This window comes from Macrobrachium rosenbergii, chromosome 21 (genome assembly GCF_040412425.1).
Source record: "Macrobrachium rosenbergii isolate ZJJX-2024 chromosome 21, ASM4041242v1, whole genome shotgun sequence".
NCBI classification, from domain to species: domain Eukaryota; kingdom Metazoa; phylum Arthropoda; class Malacostraca; order Decapoda; family Palaemonidae; genus Macrobrachium; species Macrobrachium rosenbergii.
Genome location: NC_089761.1, coordinates 17,755,019 through 17,776,446, shown reverse-complemented (window position 1 = coordinate 17,776,446; position 21,428 = coordinate 17,755,019). Strand labels below are relative to the sequence as shown.

The window sequence follows — 21,428 nt, the reverse complement described above, 5'->3', positions numbered from 1 at the left end:
AGTAGCATATGTTGAGTGGACTTCCTGGAAGTGTTATAATTAGATCCCAGGGTCATACTGTTCAAATGAAGCATACTACATATCTATGCCAACATTTACTGGTTTGTTGGTTTTAAGTGGGATTTACTCTTCTCATTCAAACAAAGGTATAGTATGTACAGAAGTCTTTGTAAGCCATATTATCCTGATTGTAGTACTGTATATTACTGTATAACCTTCTGCAGTAACTAAAAGTAGTTTATCAATCACTCGGTGTATCACCATCTGGAAAACTTTTTCCTTGTTTAACGTCTTGAATATTACATATGATGGAAAAGATGGTGATTTTATGTACTAATGCAACATTTTTCTGAGTAGCCTGCAATGCTTTTATTTTAGTAGCTCATTTTATTTAGTAACATAAGGTAATTTTACACGGGTAGCAAATGGCATAGGTATTCATTATGCAGTACATCTTAAGGGTACAGTATGTCATTTCCCTTTGGGAGTTAGAAGCGGAATGAATTCTCTTCCCTTTCTTCAGTCATGTGCACTTTTCTGTCTGATTTCCCATCTGGTCTTTGGTGTTCGTCTGTGCCTCTATTCCTTGATTTCCCAGGGCCTTCTATGGCTCTTCTTCCTGTTACTTCTACACCACCTGTTTTCTGGCTAACTGAAAACTCTTTCCTTTGCTTTGCTAAACTTGCCTCAATCTTGGATATCTTAAAATTTTTTAGTTTGGACATTAACTCTCACAGTAACTTATTTAATGAACACTCATTTGATGAACCCTATTCAAATCTAGCATTGTGATCGTGATCTCCTTAAACTACTCTGTAATTATATCAACTTGACGAAAAAATGATGCGAGGTTAAATTTATCTGCTGCCTTTCCTTCACCATTAGATTTTTTATCTTTTAAGCATCCTATAAATAACTTGGTCCATTTACAGTTGTAATACTATAACTCTCAAATACATATCACAGTATTTCCTTTAATCTTACATTTTCTCTGCAGCTGTATAGTGACATTTCATACTTGATCTTCATTCATATTCTTTCCAATCAGCTTTGCCATCCTAAATGTTTTTGCACCAGTTTTTTTTTTTTGTTTAGTGGGGTAGGTAGGACATATAAAATGAGTTTTCCCAACTCTTCTTTGTAACTTGTGCTCTTTTTGCCTGAACTCCCATCCTGAATAGCTCTTCAACTACAGTATCCTCTTTCTCACTTATTTCTAGATCTGCCTACAGGCCTTTGGTGTGTTACTTCCATAAGTACTGTTTTTCTGACGAACTGTTTTCATCCCTTCTCATCATGTCCAAATCATCTCTGCCTTTTTTCTAATTCCTCGTTTATAATACGTTTCCCACTAAACTCTGGCTATGAACCTAAATCTGTGGTCGTACCTTCTCAAAAACACTAGTTTCCTTATCAGTGCCTATGTTTCTAATGCATATGGTAATGCATTCCTTATGTACCCATCATAAGTCTGCTCTTTTGTAACAAGATATTTTTATATATACAGTGAACCCCCCATATTCACAGGGGATGCATCCCACACCCCCCGGCGAATAGGTCAAATCCGCGAATGCTTGAAACCCCTCTAAAAACACTTAGAACTGCCCATTTTGATAGTTTAAACCAAGAAAACCCCTGTAAAAATGCTTATACCTGAGTATTTTAATAGTTTTATCACAAAAAGTGCATTTATTCATGAAAATTATATGAAAATACAGTAATTAGTGAATATTTCAGTGAAAAATACCGCGAATGGGCGAATTTTCCTCGAATGATGGCTAGATATGTTCTACAGCGAAACCAGCGAATGCATGAGTCCGCGAATGCATGAGTCCGCGAACCATGAGAAAGCAAATACGGGGGGGTTTACTGTAAGTACTTAACTAGCTTCCCAATTTCATCTCTGCTGCAGCCACCCTTTCTTACTAGTCTTTCAGCTCCTGGTGTAATTCAACCTTACTCTTATTACAGGATTACACTTTTTTTAAATGATTTTACTTACTGTATTTTACACACTTACAGATCAGTAATGGGATGATTAGTGACTTGTCCTTAATGGCTGTGGTTTCAGTTATTCATAATGTATAGACTTTTACCTCTTCCTTGCACATTGGTTCACTTACTCCACATAATTATTTTTTTCTCATCTGCTTCTCATATTCCTCTGATTATTCCCTCTTGCACTTCTTGCCAGTGGTCATTTTGATTTGCTATTAATAGTAACATCATAGGTTTTTATATTGTTTGCTGTGTTGGCAGTTTTCAGGCATGATACTCTGTACTATAAATTCCGAACTCAATACAGCTATCCCTGTATCATAGTTGTTTCTCAGATCAGTACTTAAAATTAAGCTTGGTGCTATTATGAAATTACAGAAGTCTCTTGGAGGTCTATTCCCTTTTTCACAAATTCTCACTACTTGATTAATTCTTGTCTTAAGACTACAGTTGCATTATCAGTACTCAATACCTTGACTATTTGATGAAAAGTTGTTTCATATTTGGATTAACCCAGTAAATTTCATTTCTGATAAAGGCTAAATTGCATAACCTCTGAAAAAGGCTGGCTGTTATTCTCAACATAGTACCAGTCATTTTGTTCCCTAGTCATATACTGTAATGTATACTCGGCAAGGAAAGTGAGAATACAGTTTTTTTAAACCTTCGGACATATGTTGCTCAATAATGCGACATCTGGCAACTTTAGAAAGGGGAGGAGCTTCTGTCTTATTGTGTTTGTTTTTTGCTTGACCTCTTATAACTTTCAATCATATTCTAAGATAATGAAATCATTGATACTTAAATGCAGTAGTAAGTTTCACAGTATTCGTTCAAGTTGTAATTTGCAGCGACAGTTCTGAACAAAATAAACATTTTTCGATGTAACTTACCAAGCAACCTTACACAAATGAATTTATGACACCACATTGAACGGAATGCTTGCATAATCGGAAACACGATCTTCCATAATGAAATCAAGAGTTAAATTTGAGCTATGTCCAACGAAAAGGAACGAATGCATTGTTATGATGAGAGAGAGAAAGAGAGAGAGAGAGAGAGAGAGTCTGCTGTTGTCTAAGCCTAGGCCTATATGTACTGTAGAGCTAATTTCATTATTTTTTTTTTCTTTTAGAGACTGAGCGTTACTATATTTGTAAAGTATGTTTTAGCAATGGAGAGAGAGAGAGAGAGAGAGAGAGAGAGAGAGAGAGAGAGAGAGAGAGAGAGAGAGAGAGAGTGAGAGAGAGAGAGAGAGAGAGTAGAGCTAGAGCTCATTGTTTTTTTCTTTTTAGAGATTGAGCTTATTTCATTGTTTTTTTTGGCTTTTAGAGATTGAGAGAGAGACTAGAGAGAGAGTATAGTATGTTTTAGCAATGGCGAGAGAGAGAGAGAGAGAGAGAGAGAGAGAGAGAGACTATGGCAACGTCAAGAAACATCCAGTTACTTGTGTTTTCCCCGAGGCTCCTGCTGCCCCTTCACATCATAGAGAATGCTCTTGTGGATTTAAATAGATTTGGTCAACCTACCCTAGGTGTCACAACATTTACTGCCATTAATTCCAGCTGACTTTTAACACCATGAAATACAAACATGAATGTATAAAAATTAAAGAAATTAGCATTACCTCGTATGATGATGCAATAATAAGCCTGTTCATAACGGAAAACGAGTAAATATTGCTGTTCTGATGAATAGTACTACACCGAGATATCCACATACTATCTTTTAGATCTCTATGAACGAAGTCATCTGAGAAATTCTGATTACTTCGTACATGCATGGTGTTTTTAAGTATCTGAATGTTTTTGTTTTGCAGATTTAACATATATGATATAATTTGCATTGTATTTTCATATTCTAGAGTAAATTTACCGAGATTGTGTTTTCTGTAAGAACAAAATTGAAATTCGATGAACGAAATCTAATGAAAACTGTATCTTCACTTTTCTTGCCGAGTGTACATAATACAATGATTTGCTTATTTATGATTTCCCTTGCGATATAAAAAAATGTTTATGGTAAATGTTTATTCTAGAGTAATATTGAATATTGGCGTACGCATTAGTAAAATGTATGTTAATTAACATCAAGGGTTGTAAATTATCACAGATTTTATTAAAGCAAAGATAGGTTATTTGATCAAAGAACAACTGTAAGCATTCTATCTCAGAATATTTCAATTTCTGCTTCATTAATTTTTAATCTAGAACTCTTCCAAATAGTAACTCTGAAATGAAATCTGGAAGTAGCATCTGCCAAGTTACTTGGTCCTGGAACATTAGAGGCAGTGGTGTCTGGCAAGCTACTTGGGCCTGGAATGTTCAGAAACTGTTGTTTTCTTGTCTTCTCCATGAAGAGTCTGGTATTTGGAACATGAGCCCAGTAGCTAAGAAAATAAAATCAGTTTTACATTAGCAAAAATAACAAAGCACTCTACATACTTTTGATTGTACTATAATAGTTGTTTAAAAATCCTTCAAGGATTGTACATTGGAAATTTTTATTTTCTTGTTTCCTAACACACAAACCTTATGTCTTCCAGGTGGTGGGGAACAGACCATTTGAAAATCAAACCTTTTGATTGTACTATAATAGTTGTTTAAAACTTCTTCAAGGATTGTACATTGGAAATTTTTATTTTCTTGTTTCCTAACACACAAACCTTATATGTCTTCCAGGTGGTGGGGAACAGACCATTTGAAAATCAAAGATGGAAACTTAAGCAGTTTTTAAAGCATGCTAGTGCATGAGGCATTAGTCAACAGCTCACTTGCATCTACTGATCTGAGTTACTTTTGAGTTTGCAATCTTTAGAGGTACATGTTAGTCATGCGGATTTTTGCAAATGTGTTTGATGTGTTCTTGCACAAACTCACTCTTATATTTTAATTATGTGTACATGAGTGAACTACCAAGAGAGGACGTGGAGATGTCTGTTATGTACTATTGGGTTTACAATGCCAAGGTTTATCAAAATCTTGCAAGTTAACTAGGTTGCTGAGTTGAATGTTACACAAATAATTAAGGGTGTATAGTGTGTCTTTATCTGGAATCTGTATGGTTAAAAGTTTTGGCTAAGTCTACTGCTAATCATGCTAGGATTCTGATCCTTGACATGGTGCTTCCCTCCAACTGCCAAAGACATGTGGTGATCCAAAAATGACCACTGAATGTCTCATCTACAGCATTAGTAGATTTTCTGGAATAATTAGAAATGCTGTACAACCATTGCCTTTTATATAGAAGCATCCTTCAAGCATAGGCTGGGGAGGTCACTGAACTTGGTAACAAGGTCTTACCTGGTGGAGATGGGGGTTGAGCAGGGGAATACTCTTCACTTCCCTTATGTGACCATTCACTTTTCTTCTGCCACCATGAAGGGTGCACTTGCTTAGCTCAATTGTCTTCTCACTGTGTGCTTGTTGATTTTGGATGAATAGCTTGCTATATTTTTCTTACTGGCATTGTTTTCAGTATGTATCAGTTCTTGTTTTTCCCCAGTATGGAGAAAAAATATGAACTACATTATTTGCAAAAGGTGTGGGTGTCCTTGTGAGCAATTCCTGTCTCCTGCAGTGGTAGCTCCTCACTAGTATTTTTCATTTTACAAGGGGAAAGTGTGTGATTGTTCTTCTCCCTGCAAGGTGTATGCTAATTGGTCTTCCCCACAACAGTGGAAGTTTAAGAGGAAGCAAAAGGACAAGAAGCAGGGTGGTGATTATACCCCTGAATCCTTTCAGCATTTTTCTCTTGCTATCTTCCATTCCTATTCCCCTGCCTGTTGAGGAATATACTTGAGTGAATAAGAGTCTTGCCACTACCGCTCCTCTGAGGAAAACAACTGTTGGAGGTTGCATACCCTCACATGCTGCCATGCCCTCGTAATAATTTGACTGTAATATTTAAAGTACTCAGATGTCATCTCTGGATTACCTGTGAAAGATATGCCCTATACCCATCATCCCTGGAGGACTTTCTTTTGTGGCATTTCTGGACAACCTAGCAGAGGAGGAGTAAGAGCCTCCTGTTGCAGTAGCCTTTCCAGTGGCAGATCCTCCAGCTGGTACTTGTCTTCTTTCAGTTCCAGCCTCAACCTTCCCTTTGGCATGGAAGACCTATGAGAGGAAAGGAAAGAAATGCTCTCGTCATTCTTCCTCATTTTTGTCCTCTTCCTCATCCCTCAACTCTCTTCCACTGCATAGGCACAAGGGTAAGACTAAGGCCTCACACAAGAAGTCCAGGTGGACTTCACATGCACGCTTGTCCTTCTTGGAGAATGGGGGCTGAGATCACCAGTACATGATCATGTCTCTGGCTGGCAGGGCTGGCACCTCTGTCTCTTCCCACTTAGCCAAGAGGTCTGCTCCTGTCTCTTCCACTCTTGAGCTCCTGGGCTCACAACTAGATGAGTCGGTGCATTTCACTAACTCAGCACATGTTCAATCTATGGACCACTTACATGTGGCTGCTTGAGAAAGCCCCTGCCCCCAATGCCTCTTAGGAGACACACAGAGAAGGACACACAACCTGTTCATGCTGCACATGCATGGTCCCTGCAGCATGTGCACGCTAGCAACAGGGTAGGTTCTCCCTCTCATGCCTCTTTGGGGGTGCATAAGGGAGAGTCAACACCACCACCTCGCTCAGCATGTGCACTTTCTGTAGAATGCATACACACCAAACCCTGTCACTCTTGAGAAAGGTCTCCTTGTTCCCAGCTAACTTGTGGTGTCATGGAGGAGGTGAATACCCACCAGATCTGAGGGTCAAGTAGTTCCCTGGCATCCAGCAGAATCAAGCACACTCCTTTCACATCGGAGGCGGTACTACACTCCAGTGAACACAGGTTTTTTCACTGCAGCTGGACTTGTCTCTAAACAGACTAACGAACAACCCCCGACAGGGAAGTCAGGAGGATCTTTTCATTCTCTGCCTCAGAGCCCAATGCCTAAGAGCTGGTAGCCCTCGCTTCTCCAGGCTGTCATGGTTTGACCTTTGGATGAACATGAAGCCAGTTAACAATTTTGTTGCCAAGTTCAATGACCCGTTCAGCTTGCCCAAAGGATACTCCTATATAAAAGGCTCTAGTTTATACACCAAGAAAAAAAAAATTCCCTTGAAAACATAACTTGTATTTTTCTTATATAAACCATAGTTTTCATTAATGGAGTTTAATGCACAAGGCATGCTTCAGCTGTCGACCTGAGATGTCCTAACTTGTCCATTGAGTGAATTCAATCAGCCCACTCACTACTATTCAAGGGGAATTCATTTATGAAAGCTGAAAGCTATGGTTCATATCCTAGGAAAAATAAAAATTATTTAAAAATATCATTTGTTCCTATGCTTTCATAAATGGAGCCTCACCTTTGGAAGACAGGACAATCTTTCCCTTGCTACAGCAGGTGGGCATGCCTCAGTGGTGCCCGACTTGCCAGAACGTAACCTTCACTATCTCAGGTTACTACTACTGCTTTTTCTAATGACCATGTCCACTTCCTAGGTGGAGCCCCACTCCTGGGACTCAACACTCTTACATCACCTGCTGGGCTGCCACTATTAGCCCCAAGGTGAATGTGTCCAAGGACTTGTCTGCCAGGTCCCTGAGGTAGAAGGACACAACAAGGATTGCTGCTTCCACACGCCCGCCTTCAGGACCTGTAGAACAGAGTGGTTCTTCTTGTAGGTGACCGAGGAGCCTATACCCCTGATGTTGTGAGCCTTGACCCTGCTGAAGGACGCCTTGCCATCATCCTTGTAATCTTAAGCCCTGACTATGATTTTCCTAAGCTAGAAGGATACCTCCTTCTTATTCTTTCTTGGATTGACAAACAGCCTCCTACATGCAGGTCTGAGTGGGGGTTGTCCACTTCTGGTACTGCCTCAGAGCCCTGACTGGTTACAGTAACATTTCGTCCTTGTTATCCCCAATGAAGTCCTTCAGGGAAGGGATTGAGAACCTCTCAAACTGCAGGTCTAGGACTAAGGGGTCCTGTGTCTTGGCCACAAATTCCTGGAAGAAATCCAAAGACAGGTAAGCCCACCCCTCTGGGTGAGAGACGTTGTAGGAGTGCCCATGCAGTTTTCTGATCTTTTCGGCTGAGGCAAGGGCCATAAGGAACACTGTCTTTAAGGTAAGGTTCCTGTTAGATGCTTCTGAAGGGGCTAATTTGGGGGGAAATGTAAGTTGGCCAGAACTTGCTTAATGTCCCCCTCTGGGGCTTTGACCTCCCTCGTAGGACACTCCTCGAAACCTTTGATGATGGTGGACAACTCCCAGGAGTTGGATAAGTCAATACCCCTTGGCTTGAACACTTGGGGGAGTGCCACCCTCTAGCCCTTGGCCGCTGTAACCAAGAGGGCCTTCTTATGTAGATGAGGAAGTCCACCAATTCTTCACAGAAGTCCTGAGTAGATCATGGCCACTCCAATGGCACCAACCACAGAATTCAATCCACTTTCCCTGATACACCCTGACAGAAAAGAGCCTGAGGATGTCTGCGGTGTCTAAGGAGCTACTGGATATCCTTCATCTGTGAAGGCGGAGGGCAGACACTGCCTGATGACATTTTCCATTGTAACTCCTTTGGAATGTCTAGCAGCAGGTACAGGCCTGCATACCACTCCACCTATGGCCACAGGTGGGGTCTCCAACATTATCCGAAGGCCCTGGCACTGGAAGAGTCTGTTGAGGACCCCTCTCATCTGGCAGAATGAATGGCAGGTAGGGAATCCAGATTTTCCCATGGGTGCTGGAAGACATCCTGCATTGTTGCTGTCTGGTCCAGGACTGGAGAGCAGTACAGGGGAAGCTTTGAATTGTGAGCTGTGGTGGCGAGGGCAATCGCCGGGCACTTCCAAAAGCTCCAACAGTCTGTTTGACACTTCCTGATTTAACCACAACTCTGCTCCTACGATCTGGTCCTTCATGTTGAGCTGATCGGTGATGAAGCTCTTTTGAAAGACTGCCCCTCCCTGCGTGTTCACGTAGGCCACTACCGTGGTGTCATTCATGATGACTGCTGAGCGGCCCACAAGTTGGCATTGGAAGTGCTGGAGGGCCAACCATGCTGCTCTCATTTCCAAGAGGTTGATGTGCTCCTCCCTATCACTGGGGCCCCATATCCCTGAAACTTGCTACCGTTGAGGTGTGCACCCAACGCCTTTGGGAGGCATCAGAGAAAACCAACGTCTACCCCTGCTGTCAGACTTCAGTTGGGGGAAGTATACCTTCTATTGGAGTGGTGTCGAACTGTTTCCTGTACCTTAGGCTGGGTTTGGAGGCTTAGTAGATGAGGCCTGCAAGAAGAGTGTCTCTTGTAAGTCCTCTCTCCTTATTTCTATGGCCTTCTGGATCAATTCCAGAGGGAAGTAGTAGGGAATCCTCCAAGGGGCTCTTCCTCAGGCACAGCTAACTCTCTTGGGAGCTGTTATTTTGGACCACTGACAGGAATAACTCTCCACTTCAGAATAATGTTTGCTCATATATGCCCCAGTTGATGTACAGGCTGTTCCTCAGGGACAGCTAACTCTCTTGGGAGCTGTTCTTTTGGACCACTGACGGGAATAACTCTCCACTTCAGAATAATGTTTGCTCATATATGCCCCAATTGATGTACAATGTATGAAAGAACCTTCCCCAAAGGTCCCAGGAAGTTCCTGACAGCTGGCCAATGCTCCAGAATTATTTGAGTCCATATTTCCATTTGCATGGATCCCTGGCACAAGTCCAACCAGGAAATGGCTCACATTATCCTGATCAACTTAAGTTCAACATTGTTGGCCTGTGCACTATTGAGCTCAGTCCCTCTTGCTGGATCTTGAACCGGGCAAGGCATGACTATGCCACTCTCAGGAGCACCCCCATATAGGGATCAAAGGAAATGCAGAGGCTAATAAAGCAGTCAAAGAAGCAACCCATGTGACAAAATCAAATGTATATATCCTATTAATGATTATTTACCACAAATAAAATTAAGCATAATACAAAAATGGCAAAATATATGGACTAAAAAACCTGAAAGTAATAAATTAAAACAAATAAAAATGACAATTTTAAATCAATCTGTATTTTTCATCACTAACAAACCTTTGATCTTAATGTAGGGATAAATTCTCTGGCACCCAGCTGTAGTCCAGTTAAAAATAACATGAGGAATTGGTGGCAACAGGAGTCAGCCAATAGGGGAGGAGGAGGAAACTACGTGACCTGCTTTACCCCCGCTTCACATCATCATACCAGTTTCCTTCTAGCCCAAGAAAGAATGAGGGGTGGCTTGAAGTGGGCCATACACATTAAGACCGAAAGTTTATTAGTTATGAAAAATAAAAATTGATTTAAAATTTGTCATTTGATCATATAAAGAACAAACCTTGGTCTTAATGTAGGGAAGACTTACTCTTGAAGAGAGGATACGAAAGTCTTAGAACTGCCTGAAGGTTCGGACCACCTGGGCTCACTTCCTGGCCATAGGAAGGAGTCGTAAGCCTCTGATCTGTTGAGCACAAGTTTACTGAACAGCCAGACATCTGGGCTAATAGACTATGAAATACATCTCTTCATTGTGTCTTGATGATGGCAAAGAACCATCAGAGACAACATAACTTAAGTTAGCCACCAATCTTGTTTGTTGAAAGTTCCTCTTTCCCCTTGTAAGTGAGAGGAATGGGACCTGCTTCTATAAAGAATGTGAATAAACACATAAAACTTTATAGAATGGAAGCTCACTCATCTGCATCTACCCAGTTCCAGCATATGATGGAATTATTCTCTCTACTGCCCGCCAGTAGAGAAGAAAAAGAAAGAGAAAGGAAGAAGACCAGTCACTTCATTCACTCTCACTTTCATATCCAGCATCTGAGGTAAGATCCAGAACTGTCCCAGCAGGGCATTGGATGAGCTACACATCTTGCTGAGCAGCCACTACCGGACCCAAGGAAAAGGTGTCCAAGGACCTGTGGGCAACGTCCCACAGATAGAAGAATGTAAAGGTCGTTTGGTGAAGCCAGGTAACCGCCTTCAAAATCCTGTGAACCAACAAGTTCTTCTTGAAAGCGATGGTGGGGTCTAGACTCTTAACATCATGTATTCTTGCATGCACTGTATCGGCACCTGAATGTGAAGCAGAACTGTAGGCTTGTCTAATCACTTAACGTAACCAAAGGGAGATAGTATTCTTGGACAATTCTTCCTTGTTCTGGCCTGTGCTAACAAAATGTCTTCGGCAATCAGGTCTGAGATGCAAAGTCCTTTTTAGATAGTTATGCAGTGCCCTGACGGGGCATAACAATAATTCATCTGGGTCATGACTAACAAAATCCCCAAGAGAGGGGATCAAGATAGACTCGAATCTGTCATCATGAATAGAGGGATTTTGACTCTTAGCTATGAATTCCGGGACAAATTATAAGGCTTAAGAAACTCCAACCCCCTGTATGTTTAATATTAAAAGAGTCCATGTAATTCACCGACCCTCTCTGATAAAGCCAAGGCCAGTAGGAAACCATCTTGAAGGTTAAATTCTTGTCTGTTGAGACCCGCATGGGTTCATATGGAGGGAAAGTGAGACTGCTAAACACCACAGTCAGGTCCCAGTTAGGAGGTTTGAAATCTCTTGAGGAACAGGACTATATGAAACTCTTGAGAAACATAGAAACTTCCCACGATGAAGAGAGATCTACGTCTTTTAAACGTAGAACCAATCCAAGAGCAGCTCTATACTCTTCATGACTGAAACTGAGAGTAGTTTCTCCCTACATAGAAAGATGAAGTCCACTACTTGTTGGACAGAAGTTCCGACAGGAGAGAAACTCTGTTGACGCCACCACAGTAGACTGCCCATTTTCCTTGATACATGGCTGTAAATGATCCGAGGTAACCTGACATTTCCGTCGCTGCTCTGTGAGAAAAGCTTTTCCCTTGCATGAGATATTTGATAGTCTTAGTCTCCAGCCATGAAGAGAAAGGGACCCACCCGATCGGTGAAACCTCTCGGCGTGTGGTTGGTAAAGAAGGTTGTGCCATGGAGGGATCTCCCTTGGAGCGTTGGTCAACAATGCTAGGAGATCAGGAAACCATTCTGCATGTGGCCAAAACGGAGCCACTAGGGCCATCCTGAGGTTCTGGGAGATCACCACCCTGTTGAGCACTTGACGGATTAGGCAAAAGGGGGGAAAGGTGTATGCTTCCAGGTTGTCCTAGGGATGTTGTAGGGCATCCTCTGCCATGGCTCAGGAATCTGGAACTACCGAACAAAAAACCTCTAGTTTTCTGTTGAACCTTGTTGCGAAAAGATCTACTATAGGCCTTCCCCACAGGTGGAATGCCTTTCTGCTACCTCTTGATGAACTGACCATTCCATCCCAAGGACCTGAACCTGATGGTTCAGTTTGTCTGCCACAATGTTTCTCTTGGCTGGAATGTATCTGGCTGAGAGATCTACTGAATGGGAGACTGCCCACTGACTTAATTGTACAGTCAATTCGTGAAGTTGACGGGACACTAGCCCCCCCTTGTTTGTTGACATAAGCAACCACTGTAGTGTTGTCAGACATGAGAACCACAAAGTGTCCTGTCACCCTTTCTTGAAGTTCCTGAAGTGCTTGGAAGGCCAACTTCAGCTCCAGGATGTTGACATGAAGCTGTTTTTCTTGGTGATCCTACAGTCCTGTTGTTAGAGATCTTCCAAATGTGCTCTCCAACCTTCGTGCCAAGCGTCTGAGAACAGTAGAATTTCCAGAGGGGGAGAGTGAAGGGGCACTCCTATGGTCAGGTTCTTGTCATCTAGTCACCACGCTAAGTCTTGCCTTACTTCTTTCGACAGAGGAACCAGAAGCATGGGGGAATCCCTCGAAGGGGATCAAAATTTCTTTAGTCTCCACTGAAGAGAGCAAAGGTGAAGACGACCGTGAGGAACCCGCTTCTCCAGGGACGACAAGAAACCTAGGATGACCTGCCACTGACGAGCTGGATCTTCTGTTTGGACAGGAAGGACTGGGCTATACTCCTGAACTTCTCTACTCATTGATCTGGTGGAAACATCTTCACTGCTGTCCTGTCTATGAGCATGACCAGGTAAAGGATCCTTTGACAGGGCAAAAGATTCAACTTCTCCAGATTTATCACGATGCCTAAGCCACGACAGAATTGGAGTGGATGATCCCTGTCTTGGATTAGCTTTACCTGAGAACTTCAAGGACCAGCCAGTCATCGAGGTATCTCAAAATGCATGTCCCATGAGAATGAGCCCAGGTTGAGACTAGGGTGAACACTTGTGAACACTTGTTGGGCAGTTGATAAGCTGAAGCAAAGAAACTTCCTGGATGATTGGTGTATTGGAATCTGGAATTATACATCCTTCAGGTCTATTGTGAGTATGAAGTCATTCTTCCTTCCGCCTGCAAGGACTGTGCATGGGGTTTCCATCTTGAACTGTGTCTTCCTGATGAAAAGGTTGAGAGTCGACGGGTCTCCAATCACCCATTGCTTTGGGAACCAGAAAGATGCGGCTGTAGAAACCTGGAGTAGGGTCTTGCACTACCCCCACAGCTCCCTTTACCATCATTTTCTTCACTTCCTCTTGGAGAGCTAGAAACTTCAGCAATTCTGGAGTGTATGTTGATTGGTGAAGGGGAAGCGCAGAGAGGGGAGGAGGAAACCCAAAGGGTAGTAGGTACCTGTAGAACATCTACTACCCAGGTCTCCGCTCCATACTGCTGCCAAGCTGCCCAATGGCTTGCCAGGCATGCCCAACAGATGGCAGCGAGTGGGAAGAGGCACCCACTCTATAGTCTACCTCCTCTAGCTCTGCCTCTGCATCCTCTTCCGGGCCTGGAAGAGCAAGGTTAAAAGGGCCATTTCTAAGTGGTCTTCTTGGTTTGAGGTGGTAAAGATTGATGACCTTTGTGCAGTACCGTCGTGCCTTGAGGTCTCTTAGGTGATGTAAGAAGCAGATTGTGGTCTTGGTTTGGAAGTGCCAGCACAAGAGGAACAGACGATTTTGTCACAGCTTGATGTACGAGACTGTCATTATTGTCTACTCTACGCCTGTCACCTGCAGTGTCAAGCTGTTCCTTAGGAAAGAGAGACACAGATCTTAAGATAACTCCATTCCGTAAGGCTAGAATGTAATCCGTTCTGACAAATTTTGAAACTTTAGAAAGGGCGGCATCTCTTCTTTTCAGTAACCAATTGACCCACATATTAGCCATTAAGTGAGTCATGTAAGATATCGTCTTACTGCCAGATTGCAACAACCTAAAGAAGGTGGCACTTTCTTCAGTATTGCTCATTGAAGTGGAAGAGATCTTAGCCACTGTTGTTGCCCATAAATCAAGCCATGAAGTGGCCTGGAAAGCTGACGAAGCAGTTGATTCCAAGGCAATCACCTCTTGATGAGTGAAGGATGGCCCCTATGCTTTAATTTGGTCTAAGGAAATACCTGTGCCTAAACGAACCAGGTCTGGATTAGCTTGTCTAGGTTGCAAGGAAACCTTGGAGGTTGCATAAAAACATCTATTTGGAGGTAGTGGTGGAGGAAGTAGCTTGAAGGTTCTACTGGAGAGGGAGCGGAGTGAATTGTCCCACCCGGAGATGAGAGAATTCACTTGGCTAAGAATGAAATCAGCCTGCTTAGAGTATGGTAATCCCAAGGAAGACTTAGCCTTTTCTTAGGGCCAAGAAGAGCTTCAACGCCTGAAGTGTGATCCGAGGAGGTAGCCACAGTCTCTTCAACTAGGTCGTTACACCCATGAATAAGCTCAACGACCTCAGTGTAAGTAGTCACAAACTCTTGATGACCCATATCTTCTACCACCAGGCCACGAGAATCACGGTCTGATCCCGATTCCATTAGCGAGAATGGGAGCTAGAAATACAAGTAGATGAATGTCTTGATTGGCTACGCGGCCATGTAGGGCTGTTGTCTCAAGTAGCACGGTCACAGCTGTGTGATCGGGAACGCGGATTACGGTTACGGCTGTGCATTGGACTGTCGTTCCGTGAAGAACGGTCATGGCTGTGTGTTGGGCCGTTGTTACGTGAAGCATGGCCACAGCCGTGTGACCGAGAGTCACCACTCACTATCCCTCCCGGGAGAAAGTGAATGTGAATAGACATTTGATTCCTGGATGGGAAGAGGAGATGCAGTAGAAATTCTAAGGGACTCCTCTCTGGACTTGTGTTCCATGACCCGAGTTGGGCGAGAATCTGGTTCTAAAGCAGGAGACACAAAGCTGTGCACTGCTCAGGTGGCACGGCTATGCAAGGTAGTAGGAACGGGAACAACAAGGACGTGCTTGGACAGCAGAGTATCAGCTGTAGGAGAAGAGGAGCAAAGGTCCACAGACTGCCTGCAATACTTCTTGCTAGGAGAGCAAATGAAATCCTTCCTCCAACTGAGGACGAAGACGAGGAAGGAGATCTTTGACGTTTCTTCTTGGATATTGGTAGTTCAACATGGCTGTACTTCTTGAGAAACACACCTTCAACTCTGTCAAAGAGAGCCTGGACGAGGGAGTCACAGGGAGCAGACGCAGGTGACTTATGGAGGGACGTCGACAGCACAGAGATAGGTGCTGGGAGAGCCGTTGACAGATGGGGTGACATCATGGAGACTGAAGCTTTGGAAAACAGCACCAAGGAGAGCCTCTGTAAGTTGAGATGAAGATCTAGAAACTGTCATGGCAGATGTCACTGGGATGCGAGACGACATGCAGTGAGACAAAAGGTCAGAAAGGGTTGGTACCCCTGATAGGCCTAGCAATGGCCAATACTCAGACATCTGCACATCTCCTCCTGAAAAGATTGTACCAGAGGGAAGCAACATTACATACAAGATCTCCTGAACACTCCCACCTTTGAATCTTCTAAAGATGAAATCAAAGAAGAATGAGAGGGAGAATAATCATCATGAGAAGAAGCAGCAAGAGGAGATTTTCGTAAAGAAGAGGTGGAACAAGAAGGAACTGGAACGCCTGCTGTCAAGGGAGACAAAAAGCCTTCTCAAGATGGCACCGTCCGTTTCTTCTTATACTTCCTCTTATTAACAAATCTCTTCCATTGCTCAGGAGACCAAAGACAACACTTAGAACAAGGGTTACTTACACTGCAAACGTTAGCTCTGCACCTACTACAAGTGGAATGTGGGTCTGTAGCCAAAGAAGACAAGTAGCAAGCACAAGGGTTGTTACCATCTCCAGGACATTGTCTCTGATGCCTGGGAGGCTTAGCTGAATCATGGGTTTGCATTTCCAGAAATGCAAGAAACACAGAGACAACACAATCACACAGAATACACAAAAAAAAACAGAACGCCAAGGTGTAAAGCAGGCAGGAAGTCCAAAATAACTGGCTTCTTGCAAAAGATGGGGACCGAACCGTCTTGCTCAAAGGCGGTTAGAGAGAAACTGGTAAATGATGTGTAGCAGGGTTAAAGCAGGTCACATAGCTTCCTCCTACTCCCTATTGGCTGACTCCTGTTGCCACCAATTCCTTGTTATATTTTAACTGGACTCCAGCTGGCGCCAGAGAATTTATCCCTATGTTAAGACCACGGTTTGTTCCGTATATGAACAGCCTAGTGTTGGAAAATGGAGTTCATCATACCAAAAAGAGAGACATATGCAAGTAATTTGGCACATCTCCAAATACGCCATTCTTGTCTAACATGTGGACTTCTAATGAATAATCCACATGACCCAGCTCCTGAATGCTCTGAATGTAGAGTAATGATTGCAATTAAACATTTATTGTGTGAATGTCCAAAGTATAATAAGCAAAGAACATCAAGTTTTAGAAATAAATTGATCAGTGAAATTTTGTCAAAAACTTCAACATTTAAAATTAAACCAATTACTAAGTTTTTGAAAAATTATATTTTGATATTATTTGAGTAGGCCCTCAGGAAGACTTGCCTAAGCCAGAGTGCTATTATGTCTTTAGAAACCCTAATGTCTCCCTGGTACCAGTATTCAAGAATAGTCTCAAAGGGAAGAACCAAATTTCCTTGGCATGCCTTGGGTAGAAATTTGAAGCAATGCCCAAGAGAAGTAGGTCATTCTTGGCAGATAAGGGCAACAGTGAGAAAGCTGATACATAACTATGGCTTGTTCGCTATGCCTTCACAAAAGTCTGGGGTGGAGTGCCCTCCTGATGTCCATCCCAGTGATGGTGTTGAAGACCAATGCATAAAACTCTATCCCTTTAGAACTAGATCTTAAATCTCAATTAAGAGGCGGCTTTGTAGAAGCTTCAGGAACTGTTTGGCCAGTGGCAGGTTATGGCTACAAAGTCTATATCAGTTGAATGGGCTACGTGTTACTCTTAATAGAAAAGACAACTTCTGGATTGCAGAATGATAATGATATCTGCAATGAGGGGAGCAGTGACACTGAATGCATGCACATTAAATGATAGTTATGGATCTTCTTACAAGTCTATGTATATATTTTGTTCGAGTAGTGACATCGAATGCATGCACATTAAATGATAGTTATGGATCTTCTTACAAGTCTATGTATATATTTTGTTTATTACTTACTTGCCAAGAGCTGGCTTCAGAGTGAAAAAAGAACACTGATTTGGTTTCTCATCTTCCTCATCTGCTCTTATAGCCCTATTAACAACAATTACAGCCAAGTCTTGTTCTATGGCTAGCTTCTTTAAACTGCATGCCAACTGATTGAGGTATACCAACTCTGAAAAAATAAGATATAAGAATAATGATTTCAGTTAGTCTGCATACTGTGACATGTCTCAGTACCTAGTAAATATTTACAGAACTGTATTAAAAATTTGTGAATTTTAGTTTCCACATCATTATCTACAAATTTGATACCAGCACACTTTAGCATTGCTGCACAGATACAGTTTCATTATTGGAGAAATATTAATTGCATAAAACATTCAGCTTCAAGCAATCCCAACATAGATGGCTAAATGTTTACAGTAATACCCCGAACTTGCGCGATTCAAGTTGCATGAATTCACAGACACGCAAACATTTGGGAATACTGAGAAACCCTGCAAAATTGTTTAATTTTTTATATAATTTAAAAATTTTCTAGCTTTTGTAAATTAAATAATACAATAAAAGTAATAATTTCTCTCTCTCTCTCTTTTACTGAGATGAGAATTTTTATGGTACATGTATATGTTTAACTAATAATAAGTACTAATTCTCAAATATCTAAGATTAATAATAATAATACTGTAATATACAAAATTTGTATGTGATAAGTAAAATAAACAAACAAATATCTTTCCTCCATCTTTTGTGAAGAAGCTCGAAGACAAAGCTGTCAGACATGTCAATTTAACATGACAAGAAGGGGGAGTGTTGCTGATTAGCAGTTCAAAGGTTTCTCTCTCTCTCTCTCTCTCTCCTCTCTCTCTCTCTCTCTCTGTGTCCGTAATAATTCATAAAAAATTTCACTCTCTTAAGTAAGGACAACGGTTATCTCTCTCTCTCTCTCTCGTTCATAGTTAGAGCAACCTACATGTTGCTGTTTCTCTGTATGTCTTTACCTGTACAGTAGATAATTTTAAATTGATCTAATTTTACCTGTACCACCTACAATATGTAAATGTGCCATTCTAAAACATAGAGACATAGAGCATTTCAGAACCAAGAGAAAGAGACAGAATAAAAAAGTTTTTAAAAACGAGGTTGAGAAAACTTCTAAAAATAGATTGGTGGAATGGGGAGGGAGAGAAATAGTATACTAATCTTCACACACTCCTATACTTTTACGTCAACAATTTATTTCTTTTTAAGGGTAATAGATAATTAACTTTTTAAATGAAATGTCAGTAACTTCAATTTCATTTAAAAGTTAGTTTAATATTCTGGGAGCATGATTAGGGTCATATTTAGTGTTTAAAATCTAGAAATAAGCATTTATTTCCATTTTAGAGACCGTGCCAAACTTACACAGAAATTCGCCTTGCACGAGGTGGTCTGGAACCTAACCTCACGAAAGTTTGGGGTATGACTGTATATGAAAAGGCCCATTAAAAAATTTCACTACCATTTATTAAGACCAGCTTTCTCAACTACTTTTTGTTACAGTTTTCTAAATTAATTTTTCTACAGTTTTCTAAATCATTATTTCTATATATGTACAGCAACTTTATTATAACTACTTTCCTCAGCCTTTGAAGTGACATTGTGAGAGTTCTACGTACATAGAAACAGCCCATAAACAGTATTATGTGTCTACAAAAATAACTAATAAATAATAATTGTGCAATAGTCAACATCATAAATACAGTGGTTTTATATAGTAATTGTTTTTTCAATATAACCTAATGCATCACCACCAACCTGTCACATCATGAAAATGAACATTTCCAATGCACATACCTGTACCCTCATCTGACTATGCATCCTCTCTCATTCTGTTGCATGAGGAAGACTAAACAGAAAAATGTGGGGACAGAAAGTAATAATAAACTTATTACTGTAGATTTCTTGTAAAAAAAATATATTTTAGGCTGTTTATTTACTACAACCCCTTTATTCAATAAATGCCTCCATATCGATTTAGGTTGGAGGACAAAGACAGTTACTCTTCTAAATGAAGGCAAGGCTGAAGCAACCACATTACTTACGGTAGCCGAGTTGCAGGGGAGGTGAGCCCTTCAACTTGTGTTAAGTCCTCAGGAAATGACTCAGTTACAGAATCAGACACATGCAGGAAACAAAATTTTGCCATGGAGAGCAAACCGGAGAGAACTTTGGAAAGCAGTGTCCCTCTTCATCATCATGTTCACCAAATTACAATTAATGTAGTACATGTGAACTAAAGCAAGCCCTAAAGAAAGAATAAGGCAACAAGGTCTGTCTGTATCTTTTGCTGAAGGCAGAACCACCTGCAAGAAGCAACCTGGCACCATCAAGAACCTACTCATGTCAATTAAACAATAACAAACACTCTTATAAAGAATCCCATGCATTTCCATCTCTGTGTCAACTGAAGCATAAAGGAAGCAGCTGTATTCTAAACAGTAGCTTCTATTGTGAATGTAGTCTATTGTGAAAAGAAAAGCCCTGGATCTAGTACAATATATGAAGGCATAAGTCTGGCAGAGTAAGGTGAAGAGGAACACCCATGGAGCAGTCACAACCCCTTCAATCTGATATACACAGACTAGATCCACTAATGCCTTAGCCAAGGGGAGCTCAAATCTTTTTGAACGATGTTGTTGTCAGCAAATGAAACATCATGCACAGGTCTTCAAAGATGGAAGAAGCTGAAAATGTCACGGACCCAGTTGAGGTTCTCAACAAGGCAAGTGTTACATGCGTGCAAACAAAAAACTTCTATGGTTTCCGTATCTGATTCCTCCATAAGTAAGACACTATGCTTGGATGAATTGACATGGGGACTCTTAAAGAGTGCCACAGGAATGAGAATGGGTACCAAGTCCAGAAGGACCTGCAGTCACAATGTGCATAGGCTGTACTTATTGAAGGCCATGCCAGTAACAGAAGACAAGCTAAAGAAGAGGTTTAAAGAAGTGAAACATCACAGGGAGATAAAGCTGAGGAGGATATAATAAGATGCTTGGGTACTACACAGCTGCAAACAGCAAGGGGAAAACACTGGTGGAATGAGGCCACAAAGGCTTTGAGAGGGCATAGAGGGCTGATTGCACTCTTGACATGCATTACTGTTTTCCAAACCGTTCCATTAAGAAAGTTAAGTTGTGGCTATGTTTAGATGATTGAGGATGCCTGCAGACTTCAGCATGCTGGGGATGTCAGGCACCTGGATCAGAACACAAAGAAGCTCCTCTACAGGACTTCAGGATATTCTCAGGCACAGGAAACCTTACAGTAGCAGAGGTGGCTGGGTAAACTGTCAGTGGGATCAAAGATGAAACTGGACACGCTAGCAATATTAAGATCAAAGACAACAATGTGCATAGGCAATAACAATATGATGAATGAGGCACTGGAGCAGCTGAGTATGTTGAAGCAGATGAGTATAGCAGAGTGTAGCAGAACAGTCAAGAATACTGGAACTGTCACATAAACTGAAGGAGCCACACATACTGTAGCAGAGGAATACATACTACTCATAGTTTAAGCAGAGCAAATAAGTGTAGTTTAAGCAGAGCAAATAAGTGCACAAGAGCAAGAGATTATGTTGAAGCTGAGTACACAAAAGCAGACAAGTAGATGGAAGCAGACACGGGGGCAGTACAATACCCTGGGACAGACGGGTATGCAAAAGCAGGAACGTAAGTGGAAGCAGTCAAGGTGAAAGCCATCATATACATAGGAGCAAAGGCCTGAAAAAGAGTAGTCATATACATGAGCAAGAGTGGAGACAGCAGAGATTGTGGGCACTACAGATGTCACCGAAACAAAAGACACAGGCAGTGAGACCAATGGGTGCATTCTTGGAAGTGGAAAGTCACG

General features: G+C 41.7%; 1 protein-coding gene across 1 annotated transcript in view; it reads right to left on the bottom strand.

Moving 5' to 3' along the window:
• Nucleotides 1-4,094: 4,094 nt before the first annotated feature.
• LOC136849395 (DNA repair protein RAD51 homolog 4-like) overlaps nt 4,095-21,428 on the bottom strand; it is a 32,298-nt gene continuing 14,964 nt past the window's right edge. Inside the window, exons 4-5 of the mRNA XM_067122747.1 lie at nt 17,541-17,697; nt 4,095-4,387 (exon numbers count right to left, since the gene is read on the bottom strand). Coding sequence (XP_066978848.1) covers nt 4,168-4,387; nt 17,541-17,697 — 377 coding nt within the window. The 3' untranslated portion in view covers nt 4,095-4,167. The remainder of the gene's footprint in view (nt 4,388-17,540; nt 17,698-21,428) is intronic.